This window comes from Camelus dromedarius, chromosome 4, assembly GCF_036321535.1.
Source record: "Camelus dromedarius isolate mCamDro1 chromosome 4, mCamDro1.pat, whole genome shotgun sequence".
Lineage (NCBI taxonomy): Eukaryota > Metazoa > Chordata > Mammalia > Artiodactyla > Camelidae > Camelus > Camelus dromedarius.
Genome location: NC_087439.1, coordinates 40831951 through 40852657, shown reverse-complemented (window position 1 = coordinate 40852657; position 20707 = coordinate 40831951). Strand labels below are relative to the sequence as shown.

The 20707-nt window shown below is 38.6% G+C and overlaps 1 protein-coding gene across 5 annotated transcripts in view; it reads left to right on the top strand.

Moving 5' to 3' along the window:
- Positions 1-20707, top strand: part of GRB14 (growth factor receptor bound protein 14) — a 105066-nt gene that overhangs the window by 44957 nt on the left and 39402 nt on the right. Inside the window, exons 1-2 of one of the 5 annotated variants that reach the window (XM_031451558.2) lie at positions 3433-3651; positions 7528-7674. The exons of 3 other annotated variants lie outside the window; for them this stretch is intronic. In XM_031451558.2, coding sequence (XP_031307418.1) covers positions 3589-3651; positions 7528-7674 — 210 coding nt within the window. In that variant the 5' untranslated portion in view covers positions 3433-3588. Of the gene's footprint in view, positions 1-3432; positions 3652-7527; positions 7675-20707 lie in introns of those variants that run through there. One more of the 5 variants, XM_010982451.3, reaches the window with a different exon arrangement.

Here is a 20707-nt window from a genome sequence, read left to right as displayed (position 1 = left end):
ACCGCTTCGACTGAGTGTTGACATATGCCACGTGTTAGCTGCTCTGGCACACAGGGATCAGGAGTTTTCAACTTTGAAGTCCCCTAGTGAATAGCAGAGAAGTTAACACATATTAAGGCCCCCAATACATAATTATTACGTGAGTTAGTAAAACAAATACTTCAGTACATCAGAAACAAGGGCAGTGTGAAGATGACACTGCATGCTAATACTTCATCAAATTTTACAGTACAGTGTGGGAGAGACTACTGTGGAGTAGAATAAGGGAGTGTCTGGGAGAGGACCAGATGTGGCTTTCACCTTGGCTGATCGACTTACATACTTTGTGAACTGGGGTGAGTTTTTGCAACATGCACTTATATCTGAGACCATTGTTAACTGTCTGCTCTTGTGGCCTTAGTTTCCTTATCTGTTGAATACCTGTTGTTTACCTTATAGGAGTCATGAGGATTTAGTGAGAACTAGCTCAGTGCCTGGCTAATTATTATTAATTATCATCTTAATATTTATTATTATATAGTTTTTTTGTTATTCTTTTTTGTTGTTGTTACTCTTAATTCACATCGAAATCTTGATAGGCATATTTTGAGTGACAAAATCTGCTCTTGTTCTATCAAACTATAAAGCAAAAACTCAAAATCATATACAGTGCTATTCCATAATAGTTCATTGTTGACCCTGCTGTATTAAGTTTGAAACCCTGCTATATCAAAATTTAATTTGGAAACAATGATCTGTGACTCACTGTAAGAGGATTGCAGCTTAGGCCCAGTCCTCTGCAGGAGCAGTTCAAGGAGTCTTTTTCGGCACCTGCTTTGGGCTGTTTCAGGCCCTGCACAAAATTGATATCCTTGACCATCATAGCAATCCCAGAATTGTTGGCCATAGCTTTTTAACCCCATGCAACGGCAGCTGAAGAAATTAAGGCTCAGGTGACAGGGTTAGTGAGTATGCAAGTCATTTATAATAATGATTAAAGAAAGTGTGTCTACAGTAACTAGGAAGAAAGATAAAGCACAGTCACCAGGAACATTTGTAAAGGGTGGCTGAAAAATGAGACTCTGCCTGTGTTATTAAGTGCAAATGTCATCTCATTAGTCTTTCAGCCTGTTGACTATGGAAAGTGTATGTGAGGTTTTCTTCAAAGACCTTTTTAGCAAAATAGAGTCACAAAATGGCACACTTTGCTTTTCACGGTTTTCACTGAAAATTTATAAACATTAATTTTCAAGAGTTCGAAAGAGATGACCCATCAGACTCTAGCAGATTGTTGTCTGTCAGATGTTTTTCACCGGCAGGTGTGTTGCACTGTAATGAATATAGAGCCTGGACATTGTTTTGACGTGAATGATTCATTTTAGTGTCTAAAAAGCTCCTATAGAATGATGTAAAACAGCATCTCTGCCTCCCCACTCGCCTGGACTTCAAAACTTGCAGTCAGCTTTGAGAACCTCACAATGTATCTCCATTAGTTACCAAGTTCTGTGTATTCTTTTCTCCTAATCACTTGCAAAGCAAATGTTGTTTCCTCCTTGAAGCCTGCCGTGATCTCACCTCTGATGTGGAATTTCTTCTACCCTGGTGCACCTCTGGTACTTGGAATTTAATCACGATTAGATTAAGCCCACTACTGAGTGAGATTTTTTTAATTTAAAAATGAATATCTCTGTTCTGCTATGAGGTAGTGACTGTATCTAATTCAATAGCATGTTCCTATACTTAACATACTGCCTGGCACATAGTGGGTACTTTGCCTCATGATTTAGTGAATGAATTTCTTTGATTATGGTGGAACCCTTTTGAGGACAAGAGATAACGCTTCTTTGTAATATTCAAAGACTAAATTGAGAAAAGAAGAAAGAAAAAGCCAAAAATTGTAGATAGTAATCTTGAAATTTTGTAGTTACTGTGGGCTTTGTTAACGTGTGCCTGCCAAAACAGTGACTCAAGGTTAAACCGGAATCTTCCACTTCACAAATGTTAACTCTTCTCCCAGTATAAGTAGACTTTTGTTGCTAGTTTTATTTCAAAAGACCATGAGAAACCTGATAGGATAAGGACCAAATGCATGCCCTCAAACTAGGTCAGTCTGTGACTTTTTTATGAACTGAATCTCCACCATCCCCCAGCTACCATCGTGAGGGACCTATGTAGGTTTTGAAATTCGGAGTAGGGAATCCTAGAGTTTGTAGTGTCTCTTTTTCTTTTGAGGAATATGAGATCACCGTGCATGTAAAGCACACCCGAGTGAACCCTGCCTCGTAGCTGTCTAGATAGTGAAATGGAAAGTTTGTGTCTGAGTTGCTGAGAATCTTCCATTTTGCTTTGTTACTACAATCACCACGTTGTGATCGAGAAGTGCCAGACGCACTGGGTCACGCCTTGTGTCCTGACTGAAGAGCACTGAGAGGGTGTCAGTCAGGAGGGGTTTTATAATTATAAAAACTCGAATCAGTTTTGATATTACAATACTTTTTGTCATTTTGAGTGTTTCTTTTACTCTTTATTTAGACCTTTTTGAAAATTTTCTCGTTAACTAGAAATGTTTTTATTTTATTTTGTTTTGTTTTTTATTTTTTTTTAATGGTGGAACTGGAGGATGAATCCAGAGCTCTACTGCTAAGCTATATCCCTCTCCCTCCCCAGAAACGTTTTTAGTTGTGACCCTTCTCCAACCCTCAAAAATATGAGAATACAATTTTTTAGTTATTGTAAGAAAAAAGGCAAAATGGCTGTTAAATTTTTGAGAATGCTTTGAGCATGATTATTCTTTAAATGCCTTGAATTGAATGAAATATGCTCAATTACACAGATGAGTGCTTTTTAAAAACATAAGCATTTGCAATTCACATATTGTAGTTTAATGCCATCTTTATATTTAACATTATTATTTAGATTGATTGTTAAGGTAATATTTAGCAGGAATACTTAAGTGTGTAACTTCAAGGGTAGCTGAAAGGTCCATGATACAAAAATTTTAACTGTTTAGGAGATGAAATGCATAAATGTCTATTCAAAGCCTTTTATTATAACTTGTAAGTTAACATTTTTGGACCAATTCTAACTTTAGGATTATATTTTTGGGGCCTCATATAATATGTTTCAATCGACCCATTTATCAATTTTATGAGTAGCATAAGTAAATTTAGTGCATCTGCATATTTATACACTTTAAATAGACCAATGTAAACAGTTTCTTATCTGCCATATGTTGAAATGTTTTAGTAAAGACATAACTGCCTAGTCAACAAAGAATGGCATTGAATTGCACTGTTTTGGAAAGAAAAGTTAAGTGAACTAGGTGCCTGTTAATCTGGTTCTTTAAATATCATAAACAAAAGTATCAGAATGTGTTTCCAAGGGCAAAGGCGGAGTTTTCTGGTCTTTGATTGGTCGCTGCCTTGTCCTGTCCCACAGCCATCCTTAATTGGCTTTGAGTAGATTGGAATCACATAAGCAGAGTGACATTTATTACTTTCCTAGTTGTTTCTTTGCACTGAGCCCCGAGATTCCCAAGGAGTAACTGTAAAAGATCTCTTTCATTTCGTTCATGATCTACAAGAGGGGATCATTCTGAGAAGAGCAGGCATGAGTTTGAGTGCAAGAAGGGTCACTCTGCCTGCGATAACGCCAATAGTTCTACAGAAAAGGGTATGTGGCTTCTTTTACTTTTTTCCTTTTCTTTTTCTTGCTTTCTTTTTTTCCTGTTACTGTGTTTATTAATGTGTTGGAAACTTTCATTACATACCCTGAGAGAGACAATAATTCATTAAAGCTCTAGGTGATTGCAAGATAGATTATGGAAATTAGACTGAGGGGAAAAAAGCTGGGCAAGAACATCTCTGTAGTAAAAAAGCTCCATGTGAGAGCAGTTTCGTCTCGATTTCAGGGCATGTGATTTAGAGTCTGTATTGAGGCTTTTTCTTTTCTTTTTTTTTTTTTTTTTTTCCTTTTTACTGTAACTTCAGGCCCCTTTGCCTTCAGTTCAGTAGGCAATCTGCTAGCTGTTATGTTTTATATTTGTTTACTAAAGAGCAGTTTCTTTGTTTCACTGTAATTCATAATACCTCCATCTTCATTGTTGAACGGACAATATAATTGTTTTACTGTGAAAACATATGGCACCAGTTTATTATCCTCTGGTTTTCTACCTATTTCTACTGAGTTTCTGCCAGCTTGCTTATGAGAAACTTTCCATTAAATTCCCTTGCGAGAAGGCTTTTCTGTTAATTATTAATGCAGTCAGTCCTGTGTGTGAAAATATTTTGTTTTTTGTAAAGTTTATTTCTGTGTCTTACTTGCAGCAGCCTATTTTATACAGTAACAAATACACCATGTAATGTAGCATTTCAGTAAAACTGAATATACTAAACTTCTCTTGAAAATACACCAAATAAGAGCAGGGTATTGAAATCCTTAAAGAATCAAACCTGTTGTGTAGAAAGAGAAAGCACCAAAGCACATTTTGGCACAGTGCTTTTCCAGTGGTTTTGGTGACACTAGAAACGGTAATGTTTATTTCCACGCCCAACTTTTAATCGTTAACTACTAGTGTATTTCATTAAGTCAAAGGTCATGGTTTAATTTATTTGAAAATAACAAATCTTACAGTTAGACTGTTTTTGTTTAAGAAGTGTCTCTTTTTGTTGTTTCTAATTTTTAGGTTTTTAGTATATTTTCCTATCCAATTGACTGTTTATTCACCAGGAACATTTTACTTGGCAGTGAAATAGTATATGATAATTTTGCCAACATTTGTTCTTTATCGCTCTTGATGCCTTTCTCTCATCTTTAGCAAATTTATTTAAAAATATTTTGCTTTGAGCTTGAATCTTTATTTTGATTTAGACTTAGCAGTGCATTAATAATGACCATATAGAGTCCCTGACTCTTTGGGAATGTGAAAAGATACATTAGCATATATCAAATCTATGTTCTTAGGTTTGAACCCTTCTTTACCCATTATGTTGTAGTTCGGATTAATGAAAATGCTTTCAGCATTTTTTGTTTCTTTTGCACGACATGTTGGTGTGGTGGAAAGCATACCACCAGCGGATTCTCCATTTCCTAGCTGTGTGACCTTGGCCAAGTCACTTAAACTCTTAGAGTCATTACTTCCTCGCCTGCAATGTAATAGTTAAGAGATTTTCACTAAATACTCTTTTTCAATCTTATTTGTGTCTACAGTTCTGTGAATCAGATAGTGTATTTCATATTTTCATAATGACAGTAAAATATTTAAATAGTTTCTTATTTTCTTAGAGTATAAAACATTTGAAAAAGATGCTATCATTTTCAAGGACTTGGAGCCATTATTAGTCTAGGGGAAGTTGGTCTGAGTAAAACTTGGCTAGAAAATAACATGCAGCACTGATTGGTAAGAAGCAAAACAAAATTACTCTGGAAAGCTGTGATTATAATTGATGTTAGGCTGAGCTGCCAATGGACACATCATTGTGATTTCTCTTGGTCTTTTATATTAAACTTCTAGTCAGGTTTCTATTATAATAATTCCATAAGTCAAAATTCCGTAAGCCCAAGTCCATGTTATTCCTTTCCAGTGAGTACACATATTAAATGTTCATATAATTTAGCACATCATTTGCTGAAAGTACTCATGCTATTTCTTTCTCCCGACATTTTAACCCCCAAAGGAGCCACTGTGTATAAGATTGTTCTGAAAATCTTAGCATCTCTTATTTAAGGAACTGAGTATTTTTCTGGCTAAAAAATACCCCTCTGCTCACACCATGCCTTTTTTTTCCAAGATAGGAAATTATTCCACACTTGTAATTAACTTGTCATTTTCTATATGCACCATAATTTAAGATGATACAAATTATTACAAGCATTTCTCAGAGTAATTTGGGGGCAGCTTTTCGTTTTCCCAGGAAGGCAGGTGCTTTTTCCATAGGTTTGGCATAAAGTTTGCTCATCCTGAATGAGTGGCTCTTGCAAAATAGTTTGCCAGCTGGAATCCTAATTGTTTAAAAGGCGGAGGGCATTTCTGAAAACGCCTAATAGCACTGGGAGTAATTTTCTTATCAGCTGGTGTATCTTATCTAAGTGAGCATAAGATTCTCCTGAAATTGGTTTGGAACTTGAACTCTAAACATGGCCTTTAACATAGTATGAGTCTTCTTTGTAGCAGATCAAATATACTTTGATCTTTGAGGACCAGGGTGTTTTGGCAGACTATCAAGTAAATTTGAAAGAAATTTTTGACTTTCTCTAATTCTTTTAGGGTCTGATTTCCTTGAACTAGTTAATCAAGGTTCTAGTGAAAAAAGTTTCATCATACCTCTCAGAAATGATCACATCCTCAGCAAATGTTCTCAATGAATCCTTTACCTCATAGCATTTTTCTCAGATAACTACTAGGTTATACCTTTTTTTTTTTCCAAATGAGAAGACTGAGTCTCTTGGGTATTGAGTGACTTATGCAAGGTCACCCAGAAGGTCAATGGCAAGCTAGAAATAGAATCTAGGTCTTGTGACTTCCAGGGTGTTTCTCATATTAGATATGTGTTACCTCCTGAAATTAATATGTTAATGAAATTGCCTTATGGTGTATAATTGCCATTCATCTTCTAGTCTGGAATTATCTTAGGCAAATCCTTTCATCTTCCTCTGTACCTCCACCAAGCCCCATATACTCTAGTGTCAAAAACGTTTTATTCAGAAAGCAGTTGTAAGCAGCAAAGTGAGTGAGTATGTGTGTGTGTGTGTGTGAGAGAGAGAGAGAGGGAAAGCGAGAGAGAAAGAGAGAGAGAGAGAGAGAGGGAGAGATGGAAAGACTGTTCTACCCAGTGCTCTAATTGGGTTCATTACATCAAGAGACTATTTTAAGGTCTTAGAGAGTTAACAAAAGGCTCAAGCATTGTAAGGTTCACACTAAGTGCAGTATAAAATTCACATTCTTTTAATAGAAGGGCTGCAAGGTCAGCAGACCAGATGTCCATATTCTGATTCTATGGGTAGGAAAATTTCTATCTCTATTGGATTAAAATTGTTTTGCAAATTATGTTTACAAGCATTTCTACATTCTTTATCCATACTACAATTAAGAGAGATTTTCATAAGCACACAAAATCCTGAATTGTCTTCCTCAATCAGAGAAAAAAGGGATAATTTTTAGAATATGTTTTTCTTAAGATTCAAAGCCTTTTGAAAATCCAAAATTCTTGAGTATAATGTGGAGCAATGCCATTTTTGAAAAGATCCCATGCCCTCATTTATACGAGAGAGAGTTCAGGTTATATTCATTTCCTTCCTCGTACAATTAGAATTATTGCTGTGAATTTCTAAAAACAATCTTGTAAAGAATGAAAGAATACAGATCATCACATCATTATTTTTACCTGGAAACTGTTAAATACACACAAGATTAGTGCAAGCTCACGTAGAGGTCACTGTGCTTCAGGGCCCGGATGCAGGGCGGCGTCCCAGCTTTGTATGAAGTCTCCGTTTTTCTCCCGGTGCTCTGAACAGGGTTTTATATTTGTCCCTCTGCACTTCTGCCCCCAGTCTTGTGCTCCGTGGCCTGCAGACAACCCCAGGATCCTGCCTGCTTTCCCAAAGGCTAATCTGTGTCCCAGCTCAGACTGTGGTACCATCCTGGAGCCTTCTAAGACTCTTTCTCATCTCGTCCATTTTAATGGCGTCTTGATTCAGGTATCAGTGGATGCACCCTTGTTACTCATTTCTCAGTTCAGTCACTGCTGCCGTGTGACATAATTTTCTCATTACGTTTTATGGCATTTAAGTCTTATTAGCTACCCTTAGGTGTGTATCTTTTGCTTTCTGGCTTTTCAAATTTGACTTTTAGTTTCCCCTGTGTATCCTTGTGTATTTTTTATGTGTCCTGAACTGTTTGGTTTTCCAAATTTGCTGTTTTTTTGTCCTAAAACTAGATTTTACATTTTGAAGGGAACAGCTCTTTAAATAAAGTGCTTTGTCAGTTACAGGCTGAATTTAATCTCCTGTACCCAGAAAACTCAAATGACAGCATATTAAACAGGGGAGAGATTTATTTTTCTTTCACTTTACGAGAAGAATCAGTCCAAAGCTAACGTAGCCGTCCGGCAATGTCCTTGGGCAACCAAGCCCCTTGCTTTCTATTATATCTTCCTTAGTGTGGGTCCCTTTTCCTTTTATGGAAAGATAATGCAAATCTCCAGTCATCCTACTCACATTCCTGGCACACAGAATGGGAAGAAGCAAGGACATCCCAGCTGAGTCTGTCAGATGTTAACGTGCCACAGGGGAGTCACCAGGAGCTTCTACTCACATCTTACTGGCCAGGGTGTGTCACGTGGTCAGCTCTGGGTATAGGGAAGCCAGGAAATAGATGTAGGCCTTGAGCTTCACACTTACCAGAATCAGGACTCATTAGGGATGGAGATGGGGAGGATGGATCTTGGTGAGCAAGTAGCCATCTCCACCACAAGTGCCTCCAACATACCAGGCATTCAGAAAATGCTTGTCCCTTGGATTTTTATTATTGTCATGCCAGATACAAAATATGGTTATGCTTTTTGAACAGCTGTATTCTATTATGTGATTGGAGATAGTAGAACATGTAGTAAGAGCAGGTTTCCTGAGTAGGGGGGGACAGTGGAGATCGCAGATGGTGACCTGAGTTTAGACGGCTGGCTTGCTTGGAAGGTGGTTGTGAGATGGTAGTGAGTATCGTCATTGCTGTTTACCTGGAGCTCTCATTCTTGCTAAACCTTGATCTTTTTTCTGTCCTTTTATTTTTCAGGCAGGGTAACCAAGTTGCATATTCATCCAGGAAGAGTGCTACACAGATGAATTTTGCTGGAAGTGAGATTTTAGGAAGTGTGTTGGAGTGGAGATTGTGTGTGTTTTAGAGCCAGGAAGCCCTGAATTTGAGCTCAGCTCTGTCACTGATCTGTGGTGTGACTTTAGGTGTCTTCTTTTAAACCTTTCTGAGAATCAGTTTCTCAGTCTTGGGGATAGTGACGCTTCCTCACAGAATAGTTGTGAAGATTAAGTAGCACAAACATTTAGAAGTACTTGACACATAGTAGAAACTCAACAAATGTGAATTCCTTTTTTCCCCCTCATCTGTGGAATGGCTTGTTTTGCTAGTTTCATAAACAGTTTAAAATCTCCCTATGACTATGATTTCAAATTTTGCGGGGGGCCCTATCTTATTAAGGTAGTTATCCAAAAATTTTCTTGTAGCAAATGAATCAAACAAAAAGTAGTTATCCTTGATACAGTGCAGTTAGGGGAAGAAAGACTATGCCTTTCAAATTCTGTTTCCCTCTGCTAACTTTCAGTTTTGAATTTAAAAAAATAATCGAAGTATTATATGCTGGTAAATATCTTTTACAAATCTGGGAGTATAGATTTAAATATAGTAAGAGAGGTGGTTAGAGGACTTCTTTCACTGTCCTAGGGAGTATCAGGCAGGGACTTCTGGCTTATGTATTTGAAAGAGGTGCAGTTGTGCTTAGTGTTAATATATTGTTTTGATAGACAAAGATGACATCACTGGAGTGTGAGCTATATGATGGTAGGGGCTGTGTCATTTTTGGTTGCCACTGGACTCAAGTGTCCAGCATAGGGGAGGTACAGAGTTGGTATATAATTACTATTTGTTGAATAAACACAATTTTGGAAAAAGCAAAATTGGGTGCTTTTTTTTTTATATTGACCTGTCAGTGGCGTTTGCTTCTCTGCATTTGTCTCTCTGTGGCATTCATTTCCTTTTTCCCGGGTTCCAGACCCTGTGGTGAGAAGCTGTGCACTCAGGGCCCACCTCAGCTGGTCCACGCTGCCATTGCATGACCTCTGTCACCCCCAGCTTGCTGCTATGGGCAGTTTGGAGCACTCCCTGCCTGGTGCACACAGCAGTAAAAATAAAAACAGCCGTACTGCACTCAGCACTGATTGTACATTCTCTTTAATCCTCATAAGAACACTGCAAGGTTGGTGGACAACACAGCTTGGAGAAGTTAAATATCTTACCCAGAGCATAGTGCTAATGAGTGACAAGGCAGGACTGAGCTCCAGGTGGGCCCTTAGCATGGGGGGCTGCCTGTCAGAATTGGTGGGCACCCGCATGCTGCAGAGCTGGGCTCCACTGCGCAGCTGCCACGCCCTGGCCTCACCTCTGTGTAGTCTGCTCCTCGGACAAATCCCACCTTTACTACCCGTCCATCTTTTGCCCTCCTGGTAATTTTTCCTTTGTTGTGCACCAAATCTTGCCTCAAAGATACAGTGATTAAGCCACATGTCAAAGTTCCTTAGAGCTCAGTAGGAATCTCTTGGGACTTACTCATTCTGCTTTCAAAAATTTATAGTAGTCATGAACATGAATTGAGTGCTGTCAGTTTGCCAGCATTTTGCCCATTTTACAGGGTGAGGAATCCAAGACTCATCGTTGATAAGCTGGTGGTCTAGGGTCTGATCACAGAGCAGATTCTGGAGTCCACCATCGCCACAAGCACCTGGACTGGAACACATTTCCGTGAGAATGAGGGCCATGCCTCATGTTAGTTTGCAAACCACAATGTCTGGTCCACGTTTGGCAATGAAGGCAGATTAAAAATAGCTGGGCTGATTAACAGTCTAAGACTCTTGCTCGGGGGCGGTCTTAGGGCAGGCTCTCCTGGCCGTGCCCCAGCACCCTAAGCCAAATCCAGAAAATAGAATCTCTTTTAGGCAGAAAAAAAGAAGTAAGACTTTTGGTAATTTCTGATATTAAACCCTCTGGAAGGATAAAGATTTTCTACCCCTGTAGGATATTAAAAATGCTTCCTCTTAAGACAGTTCCAAAAGAGGAATTCAAAAACCATTTTGGCAAGAACAGCATTGTCCTAAATTGCCTATAGCCTCCTAATAGGAAGGACCTGCATATTTGGACATAGACATTCAGTTGGGTTTGTGAAAATATCAGGAATATTATTTTATAGTTTCACAAGTCTAAAATTAGCTTGGGTAGTTCTACCAAGATTTGAAGAAAAATTTTGACATCATTCTAAATGCCAGGGAGGACCTCCAGCTTGAGTTCGAGGAAAGGTTCTTGCTGAAGTGACTTTATATACTACTGCCTCCCCTCCATCTTTTTTATTAAAGATATAAACATGATTTATCTTAAAAATTCAAATAGTAAAGAATATTTAAAGATAGATTTAAACTTACCAGAATCTTAACAACTATATGAGGAAGGACCTCCACAGGGTTAACAATGTTAAAGTTGAAATTTTCAAAGCATCTTATTTTCTTTCTCTATTTGCGCTGAGAAATAAAGACTCCCTCTGCTGGCTGTTTCCGCGCATATACAATTTTTTCTGGCAGGTTGTGCTGAAAAAAGTGAAACACAAAGAACGACCTTTGTTAACATTCAAATAGCTAGGTGCTTTGGGACATATATGCAAACTTATGTTCTGGTTTTTAGTTATTTAATACTTTTGTCCAAGATATCGTGTCGAAGCAGCAGCTTAAAGCAGTGGGAAAGTCAGAGAAGCAGAGTGGAAAGAACAGGATCAGGTGGGAGCCCAGAGATGAGGCTCCCTGGCGGGTTCTGCCAGTGACCCGCTGGAGGTCCCCGGGTCTCAGATCCTCTGAGTCACAGCTTCTTCTCTTGTAAAATGCGAAGATGTCAGTGGACGTTTTCTAAGCGTCCTTCTACTTCAGTGTTTTACGATTCTCACAGAATTGATTCCATTTCTTTTATAGGAATGAACATGTTTCACACTGATATACATGCTTTGCACTGATATAAAATAAATATTTAGAGAAAGGAAGGAAAGGTAAAATGACAGAAATAGATGTAAGTCAGTTTTTCCTAGTGCTGTCGCAGCATGGGAATGTTAGGTCTAGAAAGTGACATTTTGCATGCTATTATAAGTTCATAAAATAATACCCCCCAGATGTCCCAGAAAGACTGAATATAGCATATTTCTTTGATTCTTTGGCATCTTCAATTACAAGAAGTATCATTATTTGATATGCTTCCAATTAAACTATGACATACAACTGATGGTAAGTTTCATCTAAGTTTCAGAGGAGTTAAATGTGAGATGTGCTTTTAAAAATCAGTGAGATAATGTGGTTCCTAAATGTGCTTCAGTTGATGCCAGGCAGCTCAAGAATCGCGGTAAAAAGTCTGGTGTGTCCTGGGACCTAACAAATATTCTCTTTCCTCCCCTCATGTTTCCCCTTCTCGTTTAAACCTCTTCTTTCCCCCCACCCCTCCCCACCTTGTCCTTTCTCACTGTGTGAAACAGTTATTAACTTTTTCGCTTAGACAGGTCTTATGGTTATTCTGGGAACAAACGACTGCTGAAAAACTGAAATGAGATACTGGAATAACATTGTGTCCAACATAAGCATGACCGGTGGTTTTCTGCTTTAAATATGAATAAGCATTAGCACTTGTGAAGGTTTTTTTTTTTTTTTAACTTCAAAGATGAATTAGTCAGCACTGGCATCTTCACAGGAATTACATGAGTTTCAAAAACACTCAGGCTTCAGAGAATGCTCCTTTGATGAAGTCACTGGAAACACTAGGGTGGGATTTGTGATTTGATCCTCTTTATTATTCGTGTTGGATTTAGGTCCTAAAATAACATGAATATATACATATGTATATGTGTGTATCCATGGTCTGGGATATTTTTAGACTTAGTTTTTAATGTTCGCCTTCTTTTATAATGAAATTGGAGCTGTTTCTTTTGCCTTTTTTCCCTACCACTTAACAGAGCATGCTGAAAGGGCTTCCGATTTCTTGCTTTATAAAATTGAAGCCCTGCTTGAGCTAGGGTCCTGCTCTCCTGTAGGGAGAAAGGGAGCTCAAGGAAGGAGCAGTCTGCAGGGCTCTTGGCCTGAGCAGGAGAGCGGGAAGGAGGCAGAACAGAGTAGGGAGAAAGGAGAGTAGAAGGGCTTTGGGGAGACCGAGGCCTCCCTGTGCCTGCAGCCCGGCTCTCTTCTGTTGTTTGGAGGCCTAGACGTGGCATGATTTTGCAGTGTCACTGACCCTGGCTGTCAGGTGTGGTGGTGTGAAGCCCCCCATGCCAGGTGGGGGCATTTCCAGGTGGGGGGCCACACTGGGCCTCTTTGGGGAATGAACCAATACAGCGTAAAACTTCATCCTTGCATTTTCAGTTCATATCTGGAACTCCTGGAAGATCTGTATGGCTCCCCAATAACACAGCTCCTTTAACTCTGAAAAAGTTCATCTCCTTACCCAGGCATGCCCTATAATTCTCCCATTGAGATGTAATGACCTGCAAATGTGTACAAGTTCAGAGTTTTTGCAGAGGTGGTGTGGGGATCATCCAGCTTGTGACCTTGAGAATCGTGGACAGACAGAAAGAGCCTGGAACAGTGGTGACCTGATGGAACCGCCTCACCGAACTCTGAGCTACCTGCCTCTGGTTTCACATGTGAGGGGGAAAAACCCCTTTCATTTAGTTAACAAGTCATTGTAGCGTGGATTTTTCTGTTACTTGTAGCGCAACTTGTTCCTAAATGATTAGGTCACCATGTGGTTATTTATCATTATTCTCTTACCACTTTATAATCTTGTTCTGGAAAAACTGTCATTTTAAAACTTAATTCTCTATTTCCAGTCATTGAAAAAAGACACTTTGTCATTTTTTTTGTGTCTTACAAATGCTCCCCTCTTGTGGTCACCGCCACGCTAGTTTGCGCTGATGGAAACCTGTGCCAGCAGTGCTGGGCGAAGATATTCCTGCCACAGGTCTCCCAGCACCTTGCTGCCTCACCTCTTCCTCCTTACTCAGTCCCTCTGACTCAGAGAAGTGGTCTGCCTACTGTTCCATGCATAGCTTTTGCTTTTTCAGCCCTCAGTATATTTGCCTATATTTGTTCCACCCAGATGTTCTTACCTTCTTTTTTTCTAATTCGCACAGCATCCCAGACTTAAAAGGGGCCAGAGAACTCACCTTATCCACCTTCACTCAGTCCACAGCTTCCTTGAACACTTGCCTATGTTTTCTTTTTCATCTCCTGTGTGTCTTTTCTCCCCTAGAAGTTTTCAAACCCTGTGAGGGTTCCAAGATCCTGTTTTGGCACCCTAATATTGTCTCCTATAGGGCCTTTCATGATGGTTTCAGTCATCACTAAAGGAATATCTGTGATTGTCCACTGTGTGCCAGGCACTGTACTGACTGCTGGGGACACAGTGGGAAGCACATACTACATCACCCCTGGTGTCACACAGCGTTCTGAGTAGCAGAAGCTGATAAATAGTAATTACATAGTTGCACATATGCATACATGAAACTAAAGGGCATGGATTGAAAACTTCCCCACAGAAAGAATGGTTTATCTGAGGGATGAGAAGTAGAAGTTAGGCGGACAATGTTCTAGGCAGCGGCAGTAGAAGGTGCAAAGGTCCTGTGTCAGGAAGGGGCATGTCTGTTTCAAGAAACTGAGAAAAAATATAGTTGCAGTTAGAAAATAAGGAAAGGACTATAAGGAATAAAGTTGAAAGGGGCCACAGGGATATGAAATGGACCTGTTTATGTCAGTTAATTCCTATGATTCTGATATTGGTGACTGTCTATTTTGAGTTAATATGTAATGACTAATTGAACATGGACTGCTCATGCTCAAATGAAATATGTTGTTGAATATGTCTTTAAATGGAGAAAATTTAAGACTCCCTACTACCTGATTCCTCTAAATTATGTACTATTTTGCTCTTAATAAATGTTTGACAACGAACGAAATAATAAAGGATGGCAAGAAGGAAGCAACAGCTTTTCTTGAGCTGTTAGGATCTTTTGGAACAGTCTTTGTTTTTAAATATAACATTTTGTTAGAGGTTTGTAATAAGTAATAATGAATATATTATTTTCCTTTCCCTTCAAGGGAACACACTGAGTTGCTTAATTCAAAATATCTAAGACTGTCTCCTCTTATCTTAGGACACTGCATTCCTTATTTAGAAGAATGTAAAAATCCAGGGCTACTCTGACCTCTCTATAAAAATATCTCACTGATTTAGGTACATTGCCTATCTATTAAAAATAATGGATAAAAAATCTGAAACATTAAAAGATAGCTTTATAATCCTACTGTACTAGGATGATAACCTTTTAAAGAGCTGTAGAAATAAGCTTTACATTGGGACCTAGTTGAAATCAAATTCCTATGGATATTATTCCCTATTTTTCTATTAATTATATATAAACAACATAGATAATTAATAGATATAATAAATGCATTTATTTTTCTGTTGAAAAGTTATGTACTTCTCATCATGGCAAGATCTTGATACTCAAATAATGGTGTTTAAATTATTTTAAATTAAATAATTAATGAGAATTAATATTTAATTAAATGCTAAACGTGTTATTTAAATATAGTTAATCTAAAAGTTAAATTTAAATTTTCCCAAAATAGAAACTTTGACATAGAAGATAACCATGCCCGATGATCATTTTCCTTTTCTTTTACTCTTTCTTTCTTCTTTAAAAAAAAAAAATCTCACTTCTTCCTGGGGATTCTTGCATATGTAGTTATGCTTAATCCACACCAATTTTTTAACCTGCTGAATAATTATCCCTTTTTCCTCCTCTCTTCTCTGAAGAACCAAAGGATAAGTGAGAGTAAGCTTTCAAGTAGCTAATTACTTACCAAGAGGTCCAGCTCCCCTTTCTGCAATGCATTGCCAAGTGACAAGATGACAGCCCTGAGTTTGTTTTTTTTTTTTTCCCCCACATTTTCTAGGGTGAATCCAGTTTGGGAAGGACTAGCTATCCCATTCTATCACCTTCTTGGGTCTAGGGAGGAGAAGGAAGGCTGACTGCTTAGCCCCCACTCAGTGCTTTCCTGGGACTTTTCCACCTAATCTGTTCTGAGAATCAGAATTTCCAGTGATTATAACAGATGAATACTATGTGTGCTTTGGGGACAAGGCAATGCATATTGAATTGATTTTGAAATTCAACTTCTGTTTTTTTCAAAGATGGCCTTGGTCTATGTTTTAAATATTTCGTCTCTTTTAGTCCCTAGGCTTTAGGGACCTCAAACTTCTTTTCTGAAGAGTTAACCATTTCTTGCTCTCTGTATATTTGAACCTTGTTGTGTCTACTGCTTTCAAAATGGGTTAATTTTTAACCTCTTGCCTCCACTTTTTACAGAGGGCAGTCTAAGGGAGTTGAGGTATAAAATATATAAACTGCCTTGATAAGACGTCAGCCAAAACAGAGATCCGCTGCACCCACATTCCAGCATATTCTCTGCAGGGGCTACTGTGTCTTTATATTACATTTTCATTACTAGATGCCATATGCTGCCAGAGTGGTTTTGGAAGCTGCAAACTACTCTAAAGGCCAAGGTTACTCCGATTGCCAGGATTATGGTGACACTTAGGGCTTCCTTAACACAGCCTGCGTGTACACTGATGGTTGTCCTTGGGAGCTCTTTCTGTTCATGCTGGCGGGACGTTATAAACAGATCTTATCAATGCATGTCTCTTTTGCTAGTCAGGTGTCTGCTCATTGATGAAACAAAGTTCCTGTTCTTCTTTAGGGTTCAGGTAGGTTTTCTTCCTGCTGGTGTACAATTTCAAATGATCTTGTAGATCAATTGATATGAATAATATCCTTCTCAGTCTATTTTTTTACTTTATCCAGCAAGCTGGGAATTTGGGCCACTGACCTGGAAATGTATAATATCCCTTTATTAAATAGCATGATTATATGCTCTTCAAATCTCTTCTTTACCTCTCAGTGTGTAGAGGAAATAGGATCCCACTATTTTGCTCTAATGATTCTTAAGAACAGCCCTGCTGTTTGGTCTTTACATGATCACAAAAGTTTGTTATCTTAGTTTTAATCTGTACTAGTCATATAGCTTTTCTTATGACTTGAATTTTTTTCTTAAATGGGAAGGTTTACTGTAATAGTATTTTTGGCAAGGGGCGTATTCAACTCTAGTGGAGAGTTAAGGCTTAGATTATCTTTCCCTTTTTCACATATTTCAAGGAGAAATAAATAGAAATAAAAAGAGACTCTTTAATAAAGTCTTCCCATTGGTTATGTAAAGATTTTTTCATAATTACTGAGTAGATCGGGGAGATGGCAGGGACTTAACTGCTGTGGAACATCAACTAAAATATAATTTTATCATTCATAGATGAATGTGTAATTGGATAAATGCCAGCATTAAATAGGATTTTTTTTTTCTTAAAGAGGGGTTTCAAATGGAGTTCAAACAAGTGATGTTTTTCTCTTAACAGGTATTATTTATTTAAAAAATGAGTACATGCACCTATTTCAGAAATTTAAATTAGCCTTGTCCTTCTAAATTTATGTGTCTCAATTCTTGGCAATTTATTTTTTTCAAATTTGCAGCAACACCAACTGAAGAAATTAATGGCATTTCCTAATTGGTTAGATATTTTTTTCATTTTCCCTAACTTTTCCTCTTCTCTCTTCTTGCCGTCTTCTTGAATTTGGCTTAGGTTTCAGAATGTCTCCAGATTTTCATTTCTTAATTCCTCTGATAGAAAAGATTGAGTATGAAAAATGAGAGACACACTTCTGTTACCCCAAGTGATAAGAGTTTTCTGTGAGAAAACATGGGGTAGTCAGCAAGTCCAGGGAACCTGTCCAGCGGCCACCAGGTCCTTCCCAATCCCCGCCCCCCCATTTCCTGGCGTGGAATGTGCAGTGGCTCTGAAAACGGCAGCTCATCACTGCTCCACAGGAAGGAGCAGCTCCAAGGTTGGATCTTCTTGTCCTCTCAGGACTGGTCATCTTCACATTACTCTTAGCAGGAGTGGCCACCAGTCAGTGTTAACCGACCCAGTCAGTGTTAACCGCAGCAGCACGGATATATAGTGGACAGCATCCCTTGGCATCCCACCAATAGTCTGGCACTGAGACAGATCCTGAACGTATGAACTTGAGAACAGTAGCCAACCTAGAACAATCATGGGAAACACTCAGATTCCAAAGAGATCTTGGGCCCTTAGTGAACCATATGTTTTAATAACAACAACAATGAAAGAGTATTGAATTGAAAGCTCAGACAGTTGCATCTGATTTTGGCAGTGTATTTTCATAGCCTTTTTCATATGACTTTATAGCCTTTTATAGATGCCTCAATGATTTCAAAACTCAGAACTGCCTGCTAAAAGCAATATTGAGTCAATTCTTACGTAGGATTGTCTGTAAGAAAAATTGTATGTTTCTTGCTCGTTGAGAAGAATTTTAATTTCCTGAGTATTAAAATTTAACTAATCACACACTTCATGACAGAAAAGATTTTTAAATTAAAATTTACGAATATGTATTGAATACCTACTATGTGCAAAACATTTTAATAGACTTTGCAGGGATGCAAAGTGGATTTGTTCCAAAGATTTTTATTAAGCCATACACTGGCTTGCAGTAGGTCCCTGGGATATGATGTCAAATGGTGAACAAACAGAAATTTTCCTTAAAGGAGCTTACTAATACAGTTGAGGCAAAAGATATTCAAATAGAAAATCACACAATAAGAGCACCTAAAAGAGACACATTTCCAAGCCATGGGCAGTCAAGGAAGACGTTTTGGAGGAAGTGCCGTGGAAACTGGGGCCAAATGGTAAGTAGCAGATTGCCAAAAAAGCATGTGGTTGGTGGTTGACACAGTGATTTCAAGTAGAGGATAACTCACATGCAACTAGGAAGAACAGACTGTACACATTTGTCATATTTGTTTTATAGGCTGGTTTGCTGGGGAGTGTGCATACTGTGTGTTAGGCTGTATTCCATGGGGCCCCACTTCCTTGAGTCTCTTTCTGTCTCTATCTTTCAGACTTTCTTACCTCTAACCCACCCGTAAATATTGGAATTTTTCAAGGTTCAGTCCTAGGTTCTTTTTTTTCTCATGCTTCTTCCTTTTCTCCCTTGGCAGATGTGTCCATGTCCAGGTGTTTGTTTACCACCTATCAGTTCAATGATTCTTAAGTCATTTCTGAACTTAGGATCTTACAATCCTGTTGCCACCGTCATGCTTACAGCTTCAGTTTCCTTAGGACGATTCTCCCTGTTTTCTGCTCCTGCCATCCCTGACTTCTCTTAAACCTTAGAACCTGCCAAGTTTCTTCTTGCCCCAGGGACTTTGCATGGCTTCTGTTCCCTTAGCCTGAAATGTTCTTACTCTCTCTTTGCCTAGCTACTGCCCACTCCCCCTTCAGGTCTTGGCTTGAATATCACTTTTTCCTGGGTATCTTTCAGGCCTCTCCTAACCCCCCATTTTATGATTTAGTAGCATACTGCTATTTTATGCCGTACTTTGTAATTATTGTTTTTTAATACTGCTTTCCCCACTAGACTTTAGCTCTCTGAGGGCAACAACCATCTCTGTCGACAACAGCCTTATATTAAAACACTTAGAAAATGTCGTGCACTTTGCATGGGGTCTTAATAAGCACAATGAGTTGCTTGAGTTAGAACAACAAAGAGCCATTGAAGAATTTTAGTAGAACAACAACCTGATCTGACCTGCTATTAGAAAGTTTGTTCTGCTAGCAGTATGGAGAATGAACTGGGAAAGGTCCACGGCTAGAACAAAGCAGATAGGTAGGTGGGTATTACCATTAGAAGCTTACAGCCTCATGGCACACATGTGGTAAGAACACAAAGAATTCAGATGTTTCTTGATTCAGGGGCTCAGGACTCTTTTCATCTCTTGGCATGGTTCACTCCATGTGTGCCCCATTTTCCCACAGTCTTTCTCTTTGTGAACAGTAACAGCTTCACCCTACATCTGTCCAGAAGAAAAGAAGTCTCACTTTATGGTTATGTGAATAGATGTTCAGTGGCCTCTGAGTGGCTCTGATTAGGTCATGTGCCATGTCTGATAATAATCGCTGCTGCTTGAGGGATTCTGGGTGCTGATTGATCAGTCTGAAGAACATCTTCTTTGTGGAGCTGAGGCAGTCATGCACTGGTAAACTGGCTGTAAAAAAAAATTTTAAAGGCCTTTTTTTGTAGCATTTGTCAACTTCTTCGGTATATGTACTCCCACCATGGCTGATTTCAAGATGCCTGGCTTGCAAAGTTCCTGAATGTTTAACCATCAGCTCTGAACAGGCCAGTTCCAGCAGCTCCACACAGCATGGAAGAGCTGAAGGTAGAGCTGCTGGAATCACAAAGACTGATAGTGAGGGAGGGAGTGGTTCTCTGAAAGACAACCAGGATGCTGTTAGAAGAGGAGTAGCTTCCTGGTAGCAGGAAGTCTGCACTGTACTGCATAAGTCTGCACTGTACTGCATAACATCTACTTCAGTGTCAAATTCTTACTTAAGAATTTTTTTTAAGTTCTTATATCATTTCCTTGAATAACATTTTAAGCAGCATATAATATTCCACTTTGTGAAAGTACTGTAGTTTGCTATTCTTTTGGTGTTGAATATTTAGATTGATAGAATGATACATGATACTTTGCTGGACGTGTCTGTACCTAAAGCTATTTTCCACATTTAGGACAGATTTGTTGAGATAGTTTGTCTAAGTGAAATGACTGAGTCAAAGGAATAGACCTTTCGATGCTTTTGATTAATACTTTCCAGTAAGTGTACAAAATGGTTCACTTATATCATTTCTGTTATTGTAAGAGAGCAACTATTGTATTCCACTGTCATTACATGTAATTAGAAAAATAATCAATAGGAAGGAATTGATACATCATTTTAATTTTTATTGTT